The 20,076-nt window shown below is 46.6% G+C and overlaps 2 protein-coding genes across 2 annotated transcripts in view; both read left to right on the top strand.

The window, feature by feature from the left end:
* Window positions 1-20,076, top strand: part of HIP1 (huntingtin interacting protein 1) — a 181,850-nt gene that overhangs the window by 141,644 nt on the left and 20,130 nt on the right. Inside the window, exon 31 of the mRNA XM_029945726.1 lies at window positions 11,772-11,965. Within this exon, the coding sequence (XP_029801586.1) occupies window positions 11,772-11,965 (194 nt within the window). The remainder of the gene's footprint in view (window positions 1-11,771; window positions 11,966-20,076) is intronic.
* POM121C (POM121 transmembrane nucleoporin C) overlaps window positions 11,826-20,076 on the top strand; it is a 59,124-nt gene continuing 50,873 nt past the window's right edge. Inside the window, exon 1 of the mRNA XM_029949961.1 lies at window positions 11,826-11,965. The gene's annotated coding sequence lies outside the window, so the exon portion shown is untranslated. The remainder of the gene's footprint in view (window positions 11,966-20,076) is intronic.

Here is a 20,076-nt window from a genome sequence, read left to right as displayed (position 1 = left end):
TTTTTTTTTTTTTTTTTTGGTTTTCTTCTTTCAGTGTTCACTCGTAGAGCCAACTCTCCCAAAGGGAGCACCCCTGGAGCTCCGAGCCATCAGGGGGCCCCTAACCCCAGCAGTTAAGCAATGGTGCTGCTTAGGCTCCACCTTGGTGCTCCACGCCAGCCTCCATGCCGAGTGTCCCGCGGGGCGAGGATGGGGCGGCCGAGGCCACCCCCTGGGGGCGGGCACCGCTGCTGGGCCACGCCTTCCTCCAAAGGCTGAAGCAGCGCGAGTGCCTTTCCTTCCTAAAACGAGAGCCCGGCTGGGAGAGCCCCTGCCCACCTTCACGAGCGACCAGGGGTTAAGAAAGAAGGGGAGGAGGGGTGCCCACGCCCCAGTCTCGGGAGACCCCGCTCTTGGGAACTTCCCGTGACCAGGCTGAACAACCCGATCGCATGCCTAATGTGTTGCCGAGAAAAGCCACATTTCTGACCCCGGAATGAATTTTCCAGGCCACCTCTCTTCAGACCCAGGCAGGGCCCTAAGAGGGAGCTCGTGAGGGGTTTCCAATTCTTTTCTCCAAATGGCTGCCTTGGCATCCTCTTGAACCTGAAGAAGCTATAGAGTTCCACGTTCTACCTAATTGATAGACCAAAAAGATCAGGCCAACTTGCTCCCAGCAGGAAAGAACCCTGTGCTTGGTTTGGTACCTTTCATATTTATTACTAATCTCCGTTAAGCAGCAGCAGCAGCAGCAGCAGCCTACAAAAAGCCGCCTTGAGCAATCAGGATTTGAGGTGTGATGATGGCAAGGTGCACGTTGCTGCCCTAGGTCATCAGTCTTCAAGAATCAGAAACAAGGCCAACATGCTTCCCAGTCTATTACCGGTCTACACCCCAAAGCAAGCAGGTTCCTCAGAGCATCTGGGTCAGGGAAACCGAGAAAGGGGGACCACTGGTTCTGAGCCCTTCTAGCCACATGTCCTGGGTCCTTGCTGCTCGGATGGGATGAGGACAGAGGGCACGTTCACAGCTTCCTAGAGGCGGGCAGCCTGACAGCACTTGTCCACCTCCAGATGGACCCCAGCATTTAAGTGACCTTCCGATTTTGGACAGTCTTCCTTATCTGTAGCAACTCATAGGTAGAAAGCCAACAAGCACTTCCCAGGACCCGTCCCAAAGGAACGGGCGAAGTGTTGCTACCTGACAGGTTGTGAGCGTCCTGTTTGATCACTGTGAATCGGCCCCGCCCCTTCCTAGCCCCGCCCCTCCCTCGCCGTCATTCCCTAAGTAGGGCACTCAAAACGCACCCTTCCATTAGCTCAGATTCCAAGAATCAGACACTCGATCTCCACATTGGCCCAAAGAGGGGGTCAGCAGAGGAAGATGAGCGGTCTTACGCTTTAAAGCGCTCAGCGTTTTTCCATCCTCGGCTCAGAAGAAGTGGTGTTCGGCATCCCCAGCCCTGTCGTGCGTTCTCAGAGTGGGTCAACATTTCCACAGCGGACTAGTCCTCACTTCCCAAGAGTCTTGGCCGAACTGTTGTGCTCCAGGTTACCAGGGGTGACAAAAAAATCTAGAATATGGGACCACACTAGGATTTTCTGAATAACTCTCCGTCTAAAAAGAAGCCACAGTAATTTTTAAAAGCTTTGCGGACTTAGCCCAAGTAATCCGACCGTGGAGAAGGCAATTTAACAGGAACACAGGCTAATCCCGTCTCGCCCAAGAAATGTCAGCCAGATGCAGCATAATTCTGTGGCTCCTTGCTCACCTTAGAAGCTGGTCCATGCTCTAGCCAAAATCAAATTGTCCTACCTTGGCTTTTCTAAAAATGAGTGTGTCTATATTTGGTGTGAAACGCTGGATTAAAACAGGAATCACATCCTAAGGCTAAAAATGAACCTCACAGCCTTTAAAATTAGTCACCTGAGCATCGGTAGTGAGAGAAACCCATGGGTCAGTGTAAATGGGTCACAGCAAGGCAGAGTGAGATAATGGCTTAGAGCCGGCAAGAGGTTGAAATACAGCCGTATCCGTTATTTAATTTTGTAATACAGTGCTCTAATACCTCTAGAGTAAGGGTGTGTGTGTACATAATAAGGAACAAAATAGAAAAGACCTACCTTTGTGGGGTTCTTTTATATCTGAGTCAGGAGTTTAAATTAGACTGTAATTTAGATTGTTTGCTGATTCTGCTGCTTACAGCAGGGTCCCTAGGATACCACCTGAATCGGCATCCCTAACCCTGTGGCTGGAAGAACCAAACATTGTCCAGAACATCCCTTTTGGAAGTGTTTGAGCTGCCGAGTCAACACCGGGGTTTGCCAGGTACCACGGGGGTCACAGTGCATGTCGTTCATTCAGTCAGGTTGGTTTGCTTCGGCCTCTCCCTGAGGAGGAGCTGGTTTTGAATTTGCACCTGAGACGTGCTCACTTCACAGCCGGCTCCTTAGCCCGGAGGGGTCTGCCGGCTCCACTTACCCTGGTCTTTGACAACCGGTAAAGTTCTTGCTACCTTCTGCCACCTTTACAAGTCTCTGGAAACCCTGCCAACGAAGGCCTTCGATCCTGGCATTGGCCTTTCACTTAGATTGGCTTTGCCATCCGCCATCTTCGGTCCTCCAGAGACCGCACTGTTTGTAGCATAGAAAACCACCACCATGGGCCTGCCAGCCTTCACCACAGCAAACCGGGCCAGCTGTCCGCTGCTCAAGTCCCCTTCGTCTCCCAGGCTCAGACCAAATTCAGGATCAGTGACCCGGAGTGATGGCACAGCCTCTCACCCTCAGGAGCCAAAGCAATGGGATACAATTGGTTAGAAGCCGTGGGGTCCGATTCTGAGAGTAGATCGTTTCCAGACATGTCTTTCAGGTGACCCTCAACTACCTCAGGTTTGAAGGCCCTAAACGAAGCTGATTACTACTCATAGGGACAAACCGAGGGGGTTCCGATAAATCTTGGTGATAACTTATAACAAACTCTCACATTTAGGTTTGCAGGGATAGGTTGGGTTTGTTTTTTCTTCTGTTTTTAACCTCTCCCCCAGTTTTCCATTAGAATAGTTCCTATAAATCTCATTTTCCACGGAGTGCCTACCTTCCCAGGGCAGGTAGCCACTGGCTTTTGTCCCCTTCCAACAATACTTTTATTATGGTATTAAGACCTTTCTTTGTATAATACATTGCATCTGTGTTTTCAATTTTTCAAATAAATATTTCAACCTGGCAACGGAGAGTAGTCGTGATAACTGGCTGACCAAAGTGCTTTTGAGGTTGGGGCTCCAGTGAAAAGCCTACACTTCTGGGATTCACCGAATCCACTTAATTCTGCACCTCTGGGAGTAGGTCTTAAAGACAGGACATTTTCTGAGGAATACAACTGTTTTGCACTCCTTAATTGTGTTCTGTCCTGTCCTTGGGAATGATCAAATGGAACTTGCCAAACTGGCCAATACTGTTGTTTATCTTGATGACTGGATCTGTGCATGAAATCTCAGGATTTGAAGTGTGATTTGAGGTCTCGGGCTATGGATGCGTCTTTCCCCACCCAACAAGATGCAAAAGTAACCCGCCATCTTAAGACTTGGATAGGACAAAGTCCGCTCAGTGCCAAGGGCTGCCAGCCCCAGCTACCAGAGGCTCTGCGGAGGGAGCTGATGAGTGGGGCTGCTTGCAGGCGGCTTCCCCAGGGGCATTATCTGCAACCTCGCGAGGACAGTGCCTTCCCCCAAGGGGACATCCAAGGGAGGGAGGGAGAAGGGGAAGGCCTGGGGATGAACTGCCCAAATGTCTCATCAAGTAAGGAGAGAGGGACTGTCCAGTGGGAAGATGATCTGGAGAAATACAGAAATTGGGGGGGGGGGCACTTGACTATAGCTGGGGTTTTCTGTTCCCTGCAGCAAAATGCAAGAGTGAGCCTGTTCCATTTGAAGTGCCACTGACGGAGTGGACAGACCTTGGTCACAACTGTCTTGCAGATCACTCCTGGGGCTCAAGTGTGAAGCGGAGGGGTCCAAAAAGCCAGGCAGAGGACTACTTTGAGCTTTGAGTTGCCTTCCAGGGCCTCTCTCCCCTTCCAAGTGTACCCCAGCCCTCAACACTACCCCGCTGGTACATGGCCTTGATCAGATGCCCCAGAGGCTCTGGTACTCAGGCCTGAGAGGTCTTCCCAGAATCCTGTGGCCATGTGCCAGTTCTAGAAAGGCAGCTTGGCCAGCTGGTCACTCCGGCCGGCAGAGAATTGCAAGGATTCCCAAGACCAAGCCACTAGAATGTTACTAACATGCCTTAATGAGGCCAGCGAGGGGCGGGAATTGGACTTATACAGACAGGCCAAATTTGGGGCCTGGGGGTGGTCCTGCCAAAGTAAAAAGCACCGAAGGGAATGGGCAAATGGAAGGACAGCATAGCCGAAATCTAGGTCAAGGGCACACAGCTGAGGCATACGCTGTACTGTTGTCTGAAGCCAGCGAGTTCACTTTGCTCAGTCTCTAACGCATTCCTGAACGGATGGTAGGCCTTTCGGCATTTTGGGGTGAATGAATGATTTCTCTTTTCACTCTGCATTCTTAGTCATACACACCCTTTACGAATCCATACACTGTGCGAGCAGTGAAATGTTCAAAGATGAAGACTGTCCGTTCCCCAGCCTCAAGGTTACATGCATGTGTTACGTGTTCTCAGATGTCTGTTCTATCAGGCGCTGCCAAAGTGCCAAGCAGAAACCCACCCTTCTGGAGCTTACAGGCCATTCAGGGAAACAAGCAGGATAATCAAATAATCACAAAAACAAATGTAGAACTGCAGTTGACCCCTGGGGCACCTGGGTGACTCAGTTAAGCGTTGGACCTTGGCTCAGGTCAGGATCTCACTGCTCATGAGTTCAAGCCCTGCATCGGGCTCTGTGCTGACAGCTCGGAGCCTGGAACCTGCTTCGGATTCTGTGTCTCCCCATCTCTCTGCCCCTCCCCCACTGGCACTCTCTGTCTCTCTCTCAAAAATAAACATGTAAAAAAAAAAAGAACTACAGTTGACCCTGAATGACACAAGTTTGAGCTGCAGATTTTTTTACACGTGGATTTTTTTCATAAACAGTACAGTTCTGTAGGTGTGTTTTGTGTCTCTCTTAATAGCATTTTCTTTTCTCTAACTACTTATTGTAAGAATCCAACATATACAAAAATACTGATTGGAAGGGGTACATGCACCCCGATGTTCATAGCAGCATTGTCAACAATAGCCAAATTATGGGAAGAACCCAAAGTCCATCGACCGATGAATGGATAAAGAAGATGTGGTATATATTTATACAGTGGAATACTACTCAGCCACAAAAAATAATGAAACCTTCTCACTTGCAATAACGTGAATGGACTTAGGGAGTATTCTGCTAAGCGAAATAAGTCAGAGAAAGACAAATACCACATGATTTCCCTCATATGTGGAATTTAAGAGACAAAGCAGAGGAACATAAGGTGGGAGGGAACAAGAGAGGCAAACCAGAAAACAGACTCCTAACTGTAAAGGGCAAACTGAGGGTTGTCAGAGGGGAAGTGGGTGGGGGATGGGTTAAATAGGTGATCAGGTTTAAGGAGGGGACTTGGAATGAGCACTGGGTGTTGTATGTAAGTGATGAATCACTAAATTCAACACCTGAAACTAGTATTACACTGTATGTTGACTGGAATTTAAATTAAAACTTGAAAAAGAAAAAAAAAGACTAAGGTTTATAATACGTATACAAAATATGCGTTCGCTAACTGGGTTATCTATTGGGCTTCTGGTCAACAGTAGGCTACTAAGTTTTGGGAGAGTCAAAAATTACATGTGGATTTTCAACTGTGTTGGCAATCGATGCACCAAACCCCTACATTGTTCAAGAGTCACCTGTACGCCTAGAGTAAGCACAGTGACAGATGTTCTGGCAGCATGGAAGGCCAGGTTATGGAAAAGCTTCCTTGATAAAGTGACAGCTAAACTAAGCTACTGAGTGTGAGGAAGTGTTGGTGAGGAAGAGAGGGAAACACCATCCTCAATAGCAGGAGCTGCATATGCAAAGGCCCTGTGGGACATCAAAGGAACTGAAAGGCCAGTCAAGATAGCTGGAGCCCAGACAGTGGTTAAGATGAGTCTGGACAAAGAGGCAGGAGCTGATCATGCAGACAATGGAATGCAGTTGATGGGCATTAGGCAAAGGGTGTCAAAACCGCATTGCATTTTCCAACAGACTATTCCAGTTGCAGTGTGGAGAACAGCCCAGAGGTCAGGCAACAGGAGCGGAGGCAGAAATCCAGTAAAGACGCTGCTGTGTTAGTCCAGGCAGAGGACGGTGGCAGATAAGACAGTGGCAGTGGAGGGGCACCTGGGTGGCTCAGCTGGTTGAGTGTCTGACTTGGGCTCAGGTCATGATCTCGTTGTTTGTGAGTTCAAGCCCCGTGTCGGGCTCTGCGCTGGTGGTGCGGAGCCTGCGTGGGATTCTCTCTCTCTCCCCCTCTCTGCCCCTTCTCCAATTGCATGCTCTCTCTCAAAAATGAGTAAAATAAATAAACTTTAAAAAAAAAAGACAGTAGCAGTAGAGATGGGGGAAATGACAGGCCAGGAGTATGGGTAAAAAGGCAAAATATTCAAGTCTTGGTTTAGATAGAGGGGTACAGGAGAGGGAGACCCAGGTTTTTGGCTGTGGGACCAGTTGTGTGCCATCCACTCAAAAGAGAGGACACAAGAGGGCCATATTATGTCCTCAGCTGAGTGGTCTCTGAGCTGCTCTGGAGCTCGAGAAGTTGGAAGCGATGGGAATTTCGTGGTAACTGGAACCATTCATAGCTTTGATGGCCAAGGGGAGAGTGTGAAGAAAGAAGGGGATCCAAGGGCGTCTAGGTGGCTCAGTTGGTTAAGCGACCAACTTTGGCTCAGGTCATGATCTCATTGTTCATGAGTTCAAGCCCTGCATTGGGCTCTGTGCTGACAGTTCAGAGCCTGGGGCATGTTTTGGATTCTGTGTCTTCCTCTCTCTCTCTGCCCCTCCCCTGCTCATGTTCTGTGTCTCTTTCCTTCAAAAATAAATAAATATTAAAATTTTTTTAAAAATAAAAGAACAGGGTCCAGCACTGAGGCATTTCAATACTCAAAATAGCCAAGTATGGGAGGCTGCACTTATCAAGGACCTTTGACAGAGCAGCTTGAGAGGCAAGAGGAAAATCGGGTGAATTGGCACTTGAAAATGAAGGGAGTACAGCGTCTCAAGGAGTGACGTGAGGTGGTGTCAGGCACTGCCCTTCTGGATGAGGGTTAAAGCAGATGCTGGAGGAGCTGTTGAGATCACGTCCAAATGGAAAGATCAGGAAAGGCTGCATTTGAACTGCAACTGATACTCTTAGAGGGAGATCATATTTCAATGGGTAGAAATTGGGGATGAAGATATAGCAGGTGCAGGAAGATGCCACAGAAGATGTGAAGGTGAGGAAGCAAGGTTAGGAAAAGTCTATACTCCAGTTTGGTTAAAGCATCAAACACGGGAGCGGAGAAATGGAAGATAAAGCCGAAAAGATAAGTTGTGGCTGAGTGAAAGGAAATTTTGATTCATGAGGTGCCTGGGTAGCTCAGTCAGTTGAGTGTCTGACTTCGCCCTAGGTCATGATCTCGAAATTCACAAGTTCAAGCCCTCCGTCAAGCTCTGTGCTGACAGCTCCCGCCTGGAGCCTGCTTTGGATTCTGTCTCTCTCTCTCTCTCTCTCATTCTCTCTCTCTCTCATTCTCTCTCTCTCTGCCCCACCCCCCACCTCACTCACTGTCTCTCTCTCCTAAAAATAAATAAACATTAAAATAAGAAAGAGAGAAAGAAAGGAAGAAAGAAAAAAAGAAAGACAAAATTTTTATTCCCTTTTTCTCTCCAAGACCAACTTTGGAAACTAAATCGTATTCAATTTCTATCTGGTTGAAAATGACTAATATTATAACAGGTGTGTCTTCTCGAGTTCTATCAACTCAGCTGCTACCGCTGAGTTCCTATCATACATGAGAGACTGTGGAAGAGAGAAAAAATAAGCAAGAGCTGGTTCCTTCTTTAAGGACCTTCCAAATTTGGAAGATAGACACATGCGTTAGAAACTGAAGTATACATGTGAAATAGATGAAACACTATTTGAGGAAATCCGGAGGTATTCAAAGGAAAGCGAAGGGTGTTACTTAGGAGGTAACAGCATCTAGAGGAAGGTTTTTAAGAAGGATGGAAGCATGTTTCAAAGCTGAAACAAAGTCAGAGGAGGTAGAGATGGAGCGTGGCGAAAAGAGGAGGAGGGCTGTAGCACATCCCTTGAGATGTGGATTTATTCATTCCTCCCCCAAGCTCTTATTCAATGCCCGCCATGTTGAAGGCATGAGGGCTACAGTGCCAGGGACACGTCTGCCCTCCAGAAGTTTGCAGTCCTGTGGGGCAGCTGACAACCGAACCAAAAGGTTCATGGAAAGGAGGGCACAGCAAAGAAGCTAGGGCATTCAAAGAGGTCAGGGAAGCTCCCGTGAGCAAATGACATTTAAGCTGAAACCTGAAGAGTAAGGCAAAGTTGGCAGTGGGGAGGGGGAGGGGGAAGTATACTCCAGGCAAAGCTAACAGCAGGGAGAGAGACTTTGGAACACTGAAGAATGACAGAAGCCTGTGCGGATGGAGCGTGACCAGACTGAGTGCCAAGTTGTAGAAGATCTTGAATGCCATTTGAAGGATTGGAGGCTTTGTGCTTGGGATTGGAAGCCGGGGTGTGACGTGAGGCCAGCTATCCCCTCTTATCTAAACAGCCTTGATAGCCTTCTAGATCTCCTAGTACTCTGCTCTGCCAGAGGCCAAACCACTCCCATTCTGCAGCTAATTAACATTCCCCAAGTCACATCTCTTGTCACATCTCCCTTCTTCCCCCCCCCCAAAATATTTTATTGTCAAATTGTTTTCCATACAACACCCAGTGCCCTTCTTAAAACCCTTCATTGGCTTCCTATTGCTGTTTTTAATTGAGGTGAAATTCACATGAAATTAACCATTTTAGTACACTTTGGACATTCACATAGTCATGCAACCACCACCTCTTTCTAATTCCCATTTTCATCTGCCCAGAAGAAAACCTCTTACTCATTCAGCAGCCACCCCCTTCCCACCCCAGCCCCTTGAATCAACTGATTTGTTTCTGTTTCCACGCAACAGTGGACGACAGATGGTGTTATAAGCCAGTGAGGAAATTATGGGCTCTCTAAATACTCAAAACATTACGTTTTATGGATATATATATCCATGTATATATTTACACAAACATTATATATTCATATAAATTTATGTATTTATAAATGTATAAATATTATTATAAGTAATATATATATTTAGGTCTACACGAAAACAAAATTTATGGTAAGTAGTTGTTTCCAGGGAGAGTGGGGGGGGCAGTTTACTGGGACAGGGAACAAAGGAAATTTCATTTTTATCTGGACTGTTTTCTTTTGACAGGGTTCCGAACACACTGATTTTCCATATGGCACTTCTGGCATATTGAATATTTGAAGCTGAAGGAAGCTGAGAAGAGGCATGCACAGGAAGGACTTTGTGACCTTCCTCGGAAGCAGGTCGAGGGAGAGGTACCCTCCTTACACCGGGAGGGAAGGAACATCCTCACCTCCATGTGAGGGATGCTGAGAAGAATCAGAACAGGGCTTCCCTGCTGTTTCCCCCAGTTTACTGCACTCAGCTCACATTTTCTTATTTATTTATTTGTTTGTTTTAGAGAGAGAGCAAGTGAGGGAGGTGCACAGAGAGCAGGAGGCAGAGGGTCTGAAGCTGCATGGACAGTAGAAAGCCTGACCTCACAAACTGTGAGATTGTGACCTGAGCCGAAGGCAGACTTTTAACCGACTGAGCCACCCAGGTGCCCCTCATTTTATCACATTTTTCCACCACTCGAATCACCAAACCTATCACAGAAACACTCGGGTTTAACTAACCACTTCTTTAGGTCTTCGTTCCTGTACGAAGGCACCCATGTCATGTAAAACTGATTGTAATAAAACTGATTGTAATAAAAGTAAAACTGAGTGTAAAAATATATAAAAATAAATAAAAGTGTGCATTTTTCTCTCGTTAATTTATCTTCTGTTGCAAGGGCCCCAGCTAAGGAGGAAGAAAGGCAGCGGGGAGAAAGGCCTTTTTCTCCCCTGCAGTTTCTGACAACCACAGGGTCTTGAGCCAGAACAATTAGGTGTAGGTGAAATCCCTTTACTAAAAGTAGAATGGGATTGAGTGGCAAGTTAGTGGCTGACTTTAGAAAAATTGGGGGGGACGGTGATGCTGTAGTTAATACATCAGCAAGATCACAGAATGGATAAGAGAATTTCCAGTGTGCAGTAGGAGCACAATGCCATTAGAAAGCATGTCCTGGGGGCACCTGGGTGGCTCAGTTAGATAAGCGACTGACTTCAGCTCAGGTCATGATCTCACAGTTTGTGGTTTCAAGCCCTGCATCAGGCTCTGTGCTGACAGCTCAGAGACTGGAGCCTGCTTCCAATTCTGTGTCTCCATCTCTCTCTGCCCCTCCCCTGCTCATGTTCTGTCTCTGTCTCTCAGAAGTAAATAAATGTTAAACACTTTTTTTAAAAAAAGCATGCCCTGGCACACTGGGTGGCTCAGTCAGTTGAATGTCCCAACTCTTGATTTCGGCTCAGGGTATGATCTCATGGTTGGTGAGATGGCACCCTGCAACAGGTGTGTGCTAACAGCGCACAGAGCCTAGAGCCTGCTTGAGATTCTCTTTCTCCCTCTCTCAAAATAAATAAACTTAAAAAAGAAAGCATGCATCTACATAGGAATGATGGAATGGTTCATTGGTTTTCAACAGCAATGTTTAGAATCTCTGCAGCCAGACTGGAGAGAAGACACGGGCTGATTTTGCAAGGGATGGGCATTGGCCAAAAGAACAGAGTGAAAACTCACTGAGGTGAGAACTGAAATGATAGGTCAGGATATCCAAGCTATTTGGGAAAGGAAGAGAAGCCCAGAGGGTCACTGGTCAGAGCCAAAGAGACCTACAGGCTGCAAGGAGGGTGAAAAGCATATTCGTAGAAGAACTGGAAGAATGTGAATTATTTCCCATAAAATGAAGGACCAAGAGAGGTGACAGAATCGTTTTATGGTAGAAATGAGAAGTTTCAGAGTTTGATCCCCTCCCCTTCCCCCAAAGCGTTTTTTTTTGTTTGTTTGTTTGTTTTTTTAATGCCCAGACTGGTAGAACAGGTGTTAGTTACTCAGTTTCATCCAAACCTTGAGACAGAATGATTGTGAGGGGGTAATAATACCCTTTGGGATCACCCTTTGGTAATGCCCTTTGGGTCTCCCTTTAGTCTAATTGTGCCATTTTCCAAAGGTCTGAGTAATTGACAAGGGAACAAAACAAAAACCCAACAACGAGTGGTAGGAGCTCTCCAGCTACTTGTGGGTGCTCTGTTCTTGGGGGTCCCAGAAAAAACCTGCACAAGCAAAGGGCAGATCCTTAGGGGAGTTTGGGTTCTCATGGAGCCACAGCCTGGGAGGCACCCACCTCCCTAAGGGACGCAGGTTACTGAAAGTGAGTGGATTCTTGCCCCCTTCCTGTCGAAAAGAGCCATTGAATTGAATTCCGCAAGTCTGCAAGGTGAGGATGGAAGGCGGGAACATCAGCAGGCGCTCTTCCCGCCCAGACTCGAGTCTCCGAGATCCTCTGCGGGCAGGGAGCAACCTACCCCAGTTGCCTGGCAACCGGCTCCCTCGCCTGCTCTCGCGAGCAGTGACGCGAGACGCGCACGGTGCACGTCGGGACCACGCGGCAGCCGCCTGCTCTCGGCGGGCTGGTTACGGAGATCGGGGACGAGTCCTCCTCACGGCCGCGCTGGAGTACGACGTGGCCTCCCGGGCCACAGCCTCCTGGGCTGGCCGCTTGCTGGGGCCGTGGATGGGCCACCGCCTGGAGGTGTGCAGTCGGGTAAGCTCTTCCGTGCCCTCTGGCCGCTGGGCGTCGTGCATCCCGGACCCGAGGCTCGCTTCTGGGCTGGCCACCAGCGCTAGGAACTAGCGAGTCTCATGAGGTGGGGGACGCAGGACGCCATGCGTCTGGGTGTGTCGGATACGTCATAATGGAAAGGCAGTTCTACGCGTAGTAGGTGCGCAGCGTTCGCTGCTTAGCAGTCGCTCCAGCGGTCAATTCTGCGGCTTCTTTGCGTATTCCTGTGCCCCTGTGGGTTCCACGATGCCGCTCCTTCGAGGACACATGGTCTCCTTGGCCTGCTGCCCCTTCCTTGGTTTCTAGCCTCAGCATTACGTCCCAGTTCAGGGTTCAGTTCTTTTTTTTTTTTTTTTTAATACTTTTTATTTATTTTTGAGAGACAGAGAGACAGAGAATGCGCGCAGAGGAAGGGTCAGAGAGAGAGGGAGACACAGAATCCGAAGCAGGCTCCAGGCTCTGAGCTAGCGGTCAGCACAGAGCCCGACGCAGGGCTCAAACCCACAAACCGTAAGATCATGACCTGAGCCGAAGCCAGATGCTCAACCGACTGAGCCACCCAGGCGCCCCTGCGGTCTTTTAACAGATGTTGGCCAGCCCTCCCATCTCCCTGATCACCAAGATTGTTTGCATGGCTCCTAAATGCTGTCGTCAAACAGGACTTCCCTTGTAAGTCCTACGACTGCATTTTATCTCTTTCTAGGGCAGCGTCATGTGCCTTTTTTCGGTATCACAGTCACCACCTTAAACCTGAGCTCGTAGTTTCTGCTTCCGGTCCCCATCTCCCACCTCCTGTGTGTTCACTTGCTCAGTTCACAACAGTCACTAAGGCATGAAACCGTCCCCTTGACTCTTGACCGCCTCTTCAGCCCCATCATTCCAGGAGGTGGCCGGTCCTCTACAGCCCCTCCTATCCTTCCATTCCTTTCGTTCCTACCTGCTCTCCCACAAGTCTTTTCTGGCTCTGTTCCATTTTTTCGTTTAGTTTTCTTCAGACTGGATAATTTGAAAGGACCTGTCTTCAAGTTTGCTGATATTTTCTTTTACTTCTCAGATCTGATGCTGAACCCCTCTACTGAGCTTTTTCACTTAATGTACATTTCAGTCCAGAATGTGTGGCTGGTGCCTCTCCATAATTCTTTTCATAGATAATTCTCCTTTAGTTCATCTCTTGTTTTCCTGATTTCCTTTAGTTCTTTGTCCGTGGTTTCCTGAGCTCACCTAGCACATTTAAGACAGTTGGCCTAAAGTTTGTGTTCAGTAAATGTAATGGCTGGGCTTCCTTGGGGATGATTTCACCCAAATTCTTTTTTTCTTTTTCGCCCTGTGAGTGGTTTATACTTTATTGTTTCTTTATGTATTTTATAATTTTTTGGTGAGAGCTTTACATTCAAAATTTTATATTGTGGTGACTTTCAAAGTGTGATTTTCTTTGTCATCAGGGCTGGCCAACTTTTGTTTGTTGAAAGCCAAAACTGTGTTACCTTTCCAAACTAATTTTGCAAAATGTGTCTACTTTGTTTTTGTATAATCACAGAAGTTTCTGTTCCATTTTCTCTGCAGTCAGTAACCTGACATAGATTTCCTTAAATGCTTGACTCTACATTGGGAAGCTGGGGAAGAGGATTCTGTCTCTTCACATCTGATAGAGGCTCCCAGAGGAAGCTGTTGCTTTCCAGAAGGTCAAATCCACAGCAGGCATCTGTGCAGGTCCTCAGGGATCTGTCAGACTGTCCAAAATACATAACCCCAAATTTATGGAGGACAAGGTTTCCACATCCTGGAAAGCTGGCTTCTTCAGGAATACAGGCTGCTGCCCACACAGCTGCCGCCGTCCGTCTGAGGAACAGGGGATGTTGGCTGGCTTGCACATGCTGCTCTCTTGTGAAAAATCAGTAACCGCTCCCTTCATTTGTAAGCACTTCTCTGGTTGTTAAAAGTTTCTGGTCATGTTCCAGAATTCCAAAATAGTGGACTCCAGTCACTTTTCCTAGGTCACTGGTTGCTTTGATGAAGGGACCAGCCCCTAGAGCTTCCTACTCCTCCATTTTGGGTCCACTCTGGGTAGTCTGTCTTTCTTTTTTTTTTTTTTAGTTTTTTAAAATGTTTATTTATTTTTGAGAGAGAGACAGAGTGTGAGCTGGGAAGGAGCAGACAGAGAGGGAGACACAGAATCCAAAGCAGGCTGCAAGCTCTGAGCCATCAGCACGGAGCCTGACGCAAGGCTCAAACTCATGAACCACGAGATCATGAACCTAAACTGAAGTTAAGACATTTAACCAACTAAGCCAATTAGGCATCCCTTGTTTTGTTTTTTAATTTGACAGTCTGTTTTTTCAAATTTGTCTGTTTAGATAATTTACACTTAATATAAATTTTGGTTAGGATTAGAGTCTTCAATTTTGCTTTTTTCTGTTTGTTCCTTCTAGTTTTTTCTGTACCTCTCTTCCCGTTTTCTTTCCCTGTTGTGGGATACTTGAACATTTTTTTTAGTATACCATTTTAATATATTTTGAGGTTTAAAAAAAGTTTTTTTTAACGTTTATTCATTTATGAGAGAGCGAGAGAGACAGAGCGTGAGCAGGGGAGGAGCAGAGGAAAATGGAGACACAGAATACAAAGCAGCTTCCAGGCTCTGAGCTGTCAGCACAGAGTCCAATGAGGAGCCAGAACACACGAACTGTGAGATCATGACCTGAGCTGAAGTCAGACACTTAACTGACTGAGCCATCCAGGCACCTCTCTGTCTTGAGGCTTTCAATGTAGCTCTCATTTATATGTTTCTAGTGGTTGCATTAGAGGTTGTATTCTACATACTTAGGATAACCTACTAGTATCAATGTTTTACCAGTTCTTGAGGAATGTAGAAACTTTACCACCTTTAGGTCTCTTTTCCTTCCTTTATGAGACTAGTCTTAAATATTACCTCTGCACATGTTGAGAACCACGAGACATGTTATAATTTTGCTTTCACCCATCAAACATAACTAAAAATTCAAGAGATTATAGTCACCCAGATATTTATACTAAAAAATGTTTTTTCTTCATTTCTGATGTTTCAAGTTTGTGTTATTTCCTTTTCATTTGAAGATGTTTCCAGTCTATGGCCATACCACCCTGAACACGCCCAATCTCGCCTGATCTCGGAAGCTAAGCAGGGTCGGGCCTGGTTAGTACTTGGATGGAAGATGTTTCCCTTGATCACTTTTTTATAAAAAAAGATTTGGGGGGCACCTGGATGACTCAGTCGGTTGAGTGTCCGACTTTGGCTCGGGTCATGATCTCACAGTTCATGGGTTCGAGCCCTGCGTTGAGCTCTGTGCTGACAGCTCAGAGCCTGGAGCCTGTTTCAGATTCTGTGTCTCCCTCTCTCTCTGCCCCTCCGCTGCTCGTTCTCTGCCGCTGTCTCTCAAAAATAAATAAACATTAAAAAAATAATAAAATAAAAAAAGATTTAGTGGGGGGCACCTGGGTGGCTTAGTCAGTTGAGTGTCCAACTTCGGCTTGGGTCATGATCTCATGGTTCATGGGTTCAAGCCCCCATTGGACTCTGTGCTGACAGCTCAAAGCCTGGAGCCTACTTTGGATTCTGTGTCTTCCTCTCTCTCTCTCTCTCTCTCTCTCTCTCTCTCTGCCCCCACCCCAGCTCTCCCTCTCTACATTTCTCAAAAATAAATAAACATTTAAAAATGAATAAAAATAAAATAAAAAAAGATTTTATTTTTAAGTAATCTCTGCATGTAACATGAGGTTCGAACTCACAACCCTGGTATCAAGAGTGGCACGCTCTTCCAGTGGAGCTCCCAGCACCTGCTCTGATCACTCGTTTTGGAACCAGTCTGATCATGGCAGATCATTTCCTTTTCCTTCATTTCATAATGTTTTTATTTCCCCTTTGTTCCTGGAAGATAGTCTCACTAGATATAGAATTATGGCTTTTCAGTTCTCTTCTTTCAGCACTTTAAAAATATTTGCCACTTCTCTCCTCGTGGTTTCTGATGAGAAATTGTTAGTCTTTTGCATTGTTCTGCCCCTGTAGGTGGAACTTGCCCCTGTCAAGGTTTTTCCTTTATCTTCAATTTTCATATATTTGATTATGGTGTGTCTGGGTGTTGATTTATTTGGGTTTGTCCTTTTAAGGTTTTCTCAGCTTCTTGAATTGGTAGGTTTACATTCTTTGCCAAATTTGAGATATTTCCAGCCATTATTTCAAGTATATTATTTTTTTAAATGTTTATTTACTTTTTTGAGAGAAAGACAGAGTGTGAGCAGGGGAGGAGCAGAGAGAGAGGGAGACAGAATCTGAAGCCAGGTTCTGAGCTATCAGCACAGAGCCTGACACAGGGCTTGAACCCATGAGCCGTGAGATAGTGATCTGAGCTGAAGTCTGACACTTACCTGACTGAGCCACCCAGGTACCCCTCAAGTTTTATTTATTACTTACTTGTTTTTGTATTTATTTTTGAGAGGGAGGGAGGGAGAGAGAGAGAGAGAGAGAGAGAGAGAGAGAGAGAGAGCGAGCGCATATGCACATGCAAAAGCCACGGAATGGCAGAGGAAAAGGAAAGAGAATCCCAAGAAGTCTCCAAGCCTGGTGCAGAGCCTAATGTGGGGCTCGATCTCATGACCATTAGATCATGACCTGAGCCAAAATCAAGAGCCAGATATTTAATCAACCGAGCCACCCAGATGTCCCTCTTCAAGTATTTTTTTGTGCCCTTCGCTCTTTCCTCTCCTAAGACTCCAGTAAAATGAGTAAGATCTTTTGTTATTTTTCCTTAGGCACTTGTCCATTTTTTTCTGTTTTGTCTCTGTTGTTCAGATTGGATAATTTCTACTGATCTATCTTCTGATTCACTGATTCTTTCCTCTTTTAAAGCTTCATTTTGTATTAAGCACATCCTGTGAATTTTTCACTTATTATAATTTTTGTTTCGAAATTTCCATTTGGGTCTTTAGATAATTTACTTTGATGGGGCTTTCTATTTTCTAGTATCTTTCAAGAGTGTTCATAATTACTTCTAGGAACATTTTTGTGATAGCTGTTCTAAAATCCTTATTCAATCCTTATTCAATAAATCCAGGGCACCTGGGTGGCTCAGTTGGTTGAGTGTCCAACTCTGGCTCAGGTCATGATCTCACAGTTTGTGGGTTTGAGCCCCACGTTGGGCTTTGTGCTGACAGCTCAGAGCCTGGAGCCTGCTTCAGAGCCTGTGTCTATCTATGCCCCTCCCCTGATCATGCTCTCTCTTGGTCTCTCAAAAATGAATAAACATTAAAGAGAAAATATTTTTAAAATAAAAAATCCAACATCTTGGCATCTGTTGGTTTTCTTTTCTCATTTAAGTAATTTTTCCTGGTTCTTAGTATAAGGAGTAACTTTTTTTTTTATCCTGAACATTTTGAATCTTCTGTTTTGAGGCTCTAGTTCCTACGTAAATCTTCTGTTTTAACAGTCAATATGTTTATATTCAGAATGCACATTCTGGTCCCTATTTGTAGGCTCTGGTTTGAAGGTAACTTTAGTGTTCAGAACCTCTGCAGAGCTATTTTGGCCTGCCCCACTCGTGTGCTACCCAAAGGCCAGTTTGAACTCTCAGAGTATTCCAGAGTATTCCACATTGTAGTTCAGTCGTCAGAGCTTTTGCTGTGTTGATGATGGCGGGTTTCACGCCTGGGCTGCGTGGGGAGGCACGCCCAGGACTTCATACCCATATTTAAAGAATCCCTTTTCCTAGATCCTCACTCTCCACTTGAGAGGGAATGGGGTGCCACCTTTTGTAGTATTATTCAGTTAGTGGGTAATGGGGCTCCTCCCCAGTCCCTGCAGCGCCTGGTGGGGAGGGGAGAGGTATGGGTTCTTTCCCGGTGTTTGCGGGTTTAGAGAGGGTGGCTGGAGTCAAAAGGGTACTGGCTGCAGAACTACCGTCTCCCTGGTCATTTGGCTGGAGAGGGTGGGCTTTTCTTGGTGCTTTTCTGGTCCGGGTTGAGGGGATGGGGCCAGGGCCTTTTGGCATACTCTGGTTGCAGACTACTTTGTCACCAGAGCCAAGATACAGAGAAGGCCAGAGAAACAGACCACGCAGGGAACTTACCCCTGGGTCTTCTCTCAAGTCCCTAACCAGTTTGTCTTTTCTCCACCCTTCAAGAGGTTTTTTTGATGGTTGACTCATGTATTTTATATTATTTTTTTTTAATTTTTCCATGTTTTTGTTTATTTTTGAGAGAGAGAGAGCGTGAGCAGGGGAGGGTCAAAGAGAGAAGGAGCCACAGGATCTGAAGACAGGCTCCAGGCTCTGAGCCAGCTGTCAGCACAGAGCCTGTGCGGGCCTCAAACCCACGAACTGTGAGATTGTGATCTGAGCCGAAGTCAGATGCTCAACAGATGAGCCACCCATGCGCCCCACCTCATGTATTTTAGATAGGAGTTTTGGTTGTAATTAGCAAAAGGAATGTGCTGGAACGTGCTTACTCCCTCTTCTATGGGATCAGGAACATCTGGCATGTTTCATTGTTTTCTTGGCAAGTTTGAGAGTGTTCCTTCTCATTTTAGCAGTGATACATTTGCTGCCACGTGATGACGGTTCCTGTGTGTGTTGTGCATGGATGACGTCTCCGGGGCCTGCGCTGCGGCAGGCCGTGCAGACCCAGGCCTGGGGCCCAGTGTGCGGGACACCACTCTCCAGCCCCTCTGCCTGTGGGCCCTGGCTCATGGGACCTCTCCAGATCTGTCCCCTCATTTCGTCTGCACACTTGGAACCCATTCTGCAGGTGACCAGCCTCAGCCTTGTCACGCTTTGGACTGGCAGTAGTGGGACTGGCAGGAGGAGTAGGTGGACTGATACACGTTAAGCACTTAGAGCAGCAGCCGGCACGGGAGAGGCAGTCATTACATGGTGGCCAGTGGCTGTTACACCCTTCAATTTTGGCACAGTCTTGGCTTCAAGTAAAAGACAAACCAAAGTGCCTGTGATCTCCCACTGAAGTAGAGGCATCAGATTCTTGTTAGCTTTAGTTTGAGAATGAAATTTCCACTCCTCCAACAGTCTGCAACATTTATTGAGTCCTCACAATGTTGTGCAGCCAAACATGAATAGATAGATATAATATATGTGAATGTGCACAATAAAGTAAATGTGCCGAGGGGCACTTGGTGGCTCAGTTGGTTAAGCATTCGACTTCCACTCAGGTCATGATCTCGAGGTTTGTGAGTTCGAGCACCACGTTCGGCTCTGTGCTGACAGCTCAGAGCTTGGGACCTGCTTCAGTTTCTGTGTCTCCCTCTCTCTCAGACCCTCCTCTGCTCAGACCCTATCTCCTTGTGTCTCTCAAAAAACTAAATAAAAAAATCAATGCAATGAAATTAGTCTGTACAAGATAGAATGGGGACCCCAGGGCAGGAGTGGCCATATATTTCGGGTTGAGGAAGGGTTCACACAGGTGGTGACACTCAGGCTGAATCTTAGAACATAAGTAGGTTTTCCCCAGGTGAGTAAAGGCATTTCATGCAGAAGTGTGTCAGTGTGGCACATAGTTTAGTGTCCGTGTGATCTGTGTCGTATGACTTCAGGTGGATTGAAATTGTATGCTAGGAGAAGCACACGAGACAGACTCTAACATAATTGACAAGGTTATGATTCTGGTTTTATCTCTTGTCATTTGCATACAGACATTTATAGTTTTGCCTGATGGAACGCAACCTGCACAGTGATACACAGTATTCCATTTGAAAGACAAACCTCCCAGATCCGACCCGCAGACAAGACCAGCAGCTGTCCACACATTCACTCCCAAGTAGAAGATGGGAAAAAGACCCACTGAGTCACTGATCTGAATGGAAGACGAGGGAGAGGAGTATAGGGTAGCAGATGCCTAAGTGATAGCAACTTGAGATTTTACTGGAGACGCGCTGGATCTCCTGGCAGCCCCAGGGCTGCTGATACACCTGTGCCGTCTCCGTTCGTAGCTGCCTCCGACCTCTGTTAGAGGCCCAGCTTTTTTCTCCAGACTTTTGTTGCTTTGTCTGGATATGACTTGGCCAGATTCCATTTTATCTTCCATATGGGGAGCTCTGGGGTGGATGGGCGACAGCG

This window comes from Suricata suricatta, chromosome 8 (genome assembly GCF_006229205.1).
Source record: "Suricata suricatta isolate VVHF042 chromosome 8, meerkat_22Aug2017_6uvM2_HiC, whole genome shotgun sequence".
Classification (NCBI taxonomy): Eukaryota; Metazoa; Chordata; class Mammalia; order Carnivora; family Herpestidae; genus Suricata; species Suricata suricatta.
This window is presented reverse-complemented; position numbering and strand designations above follow the sequence as displayed.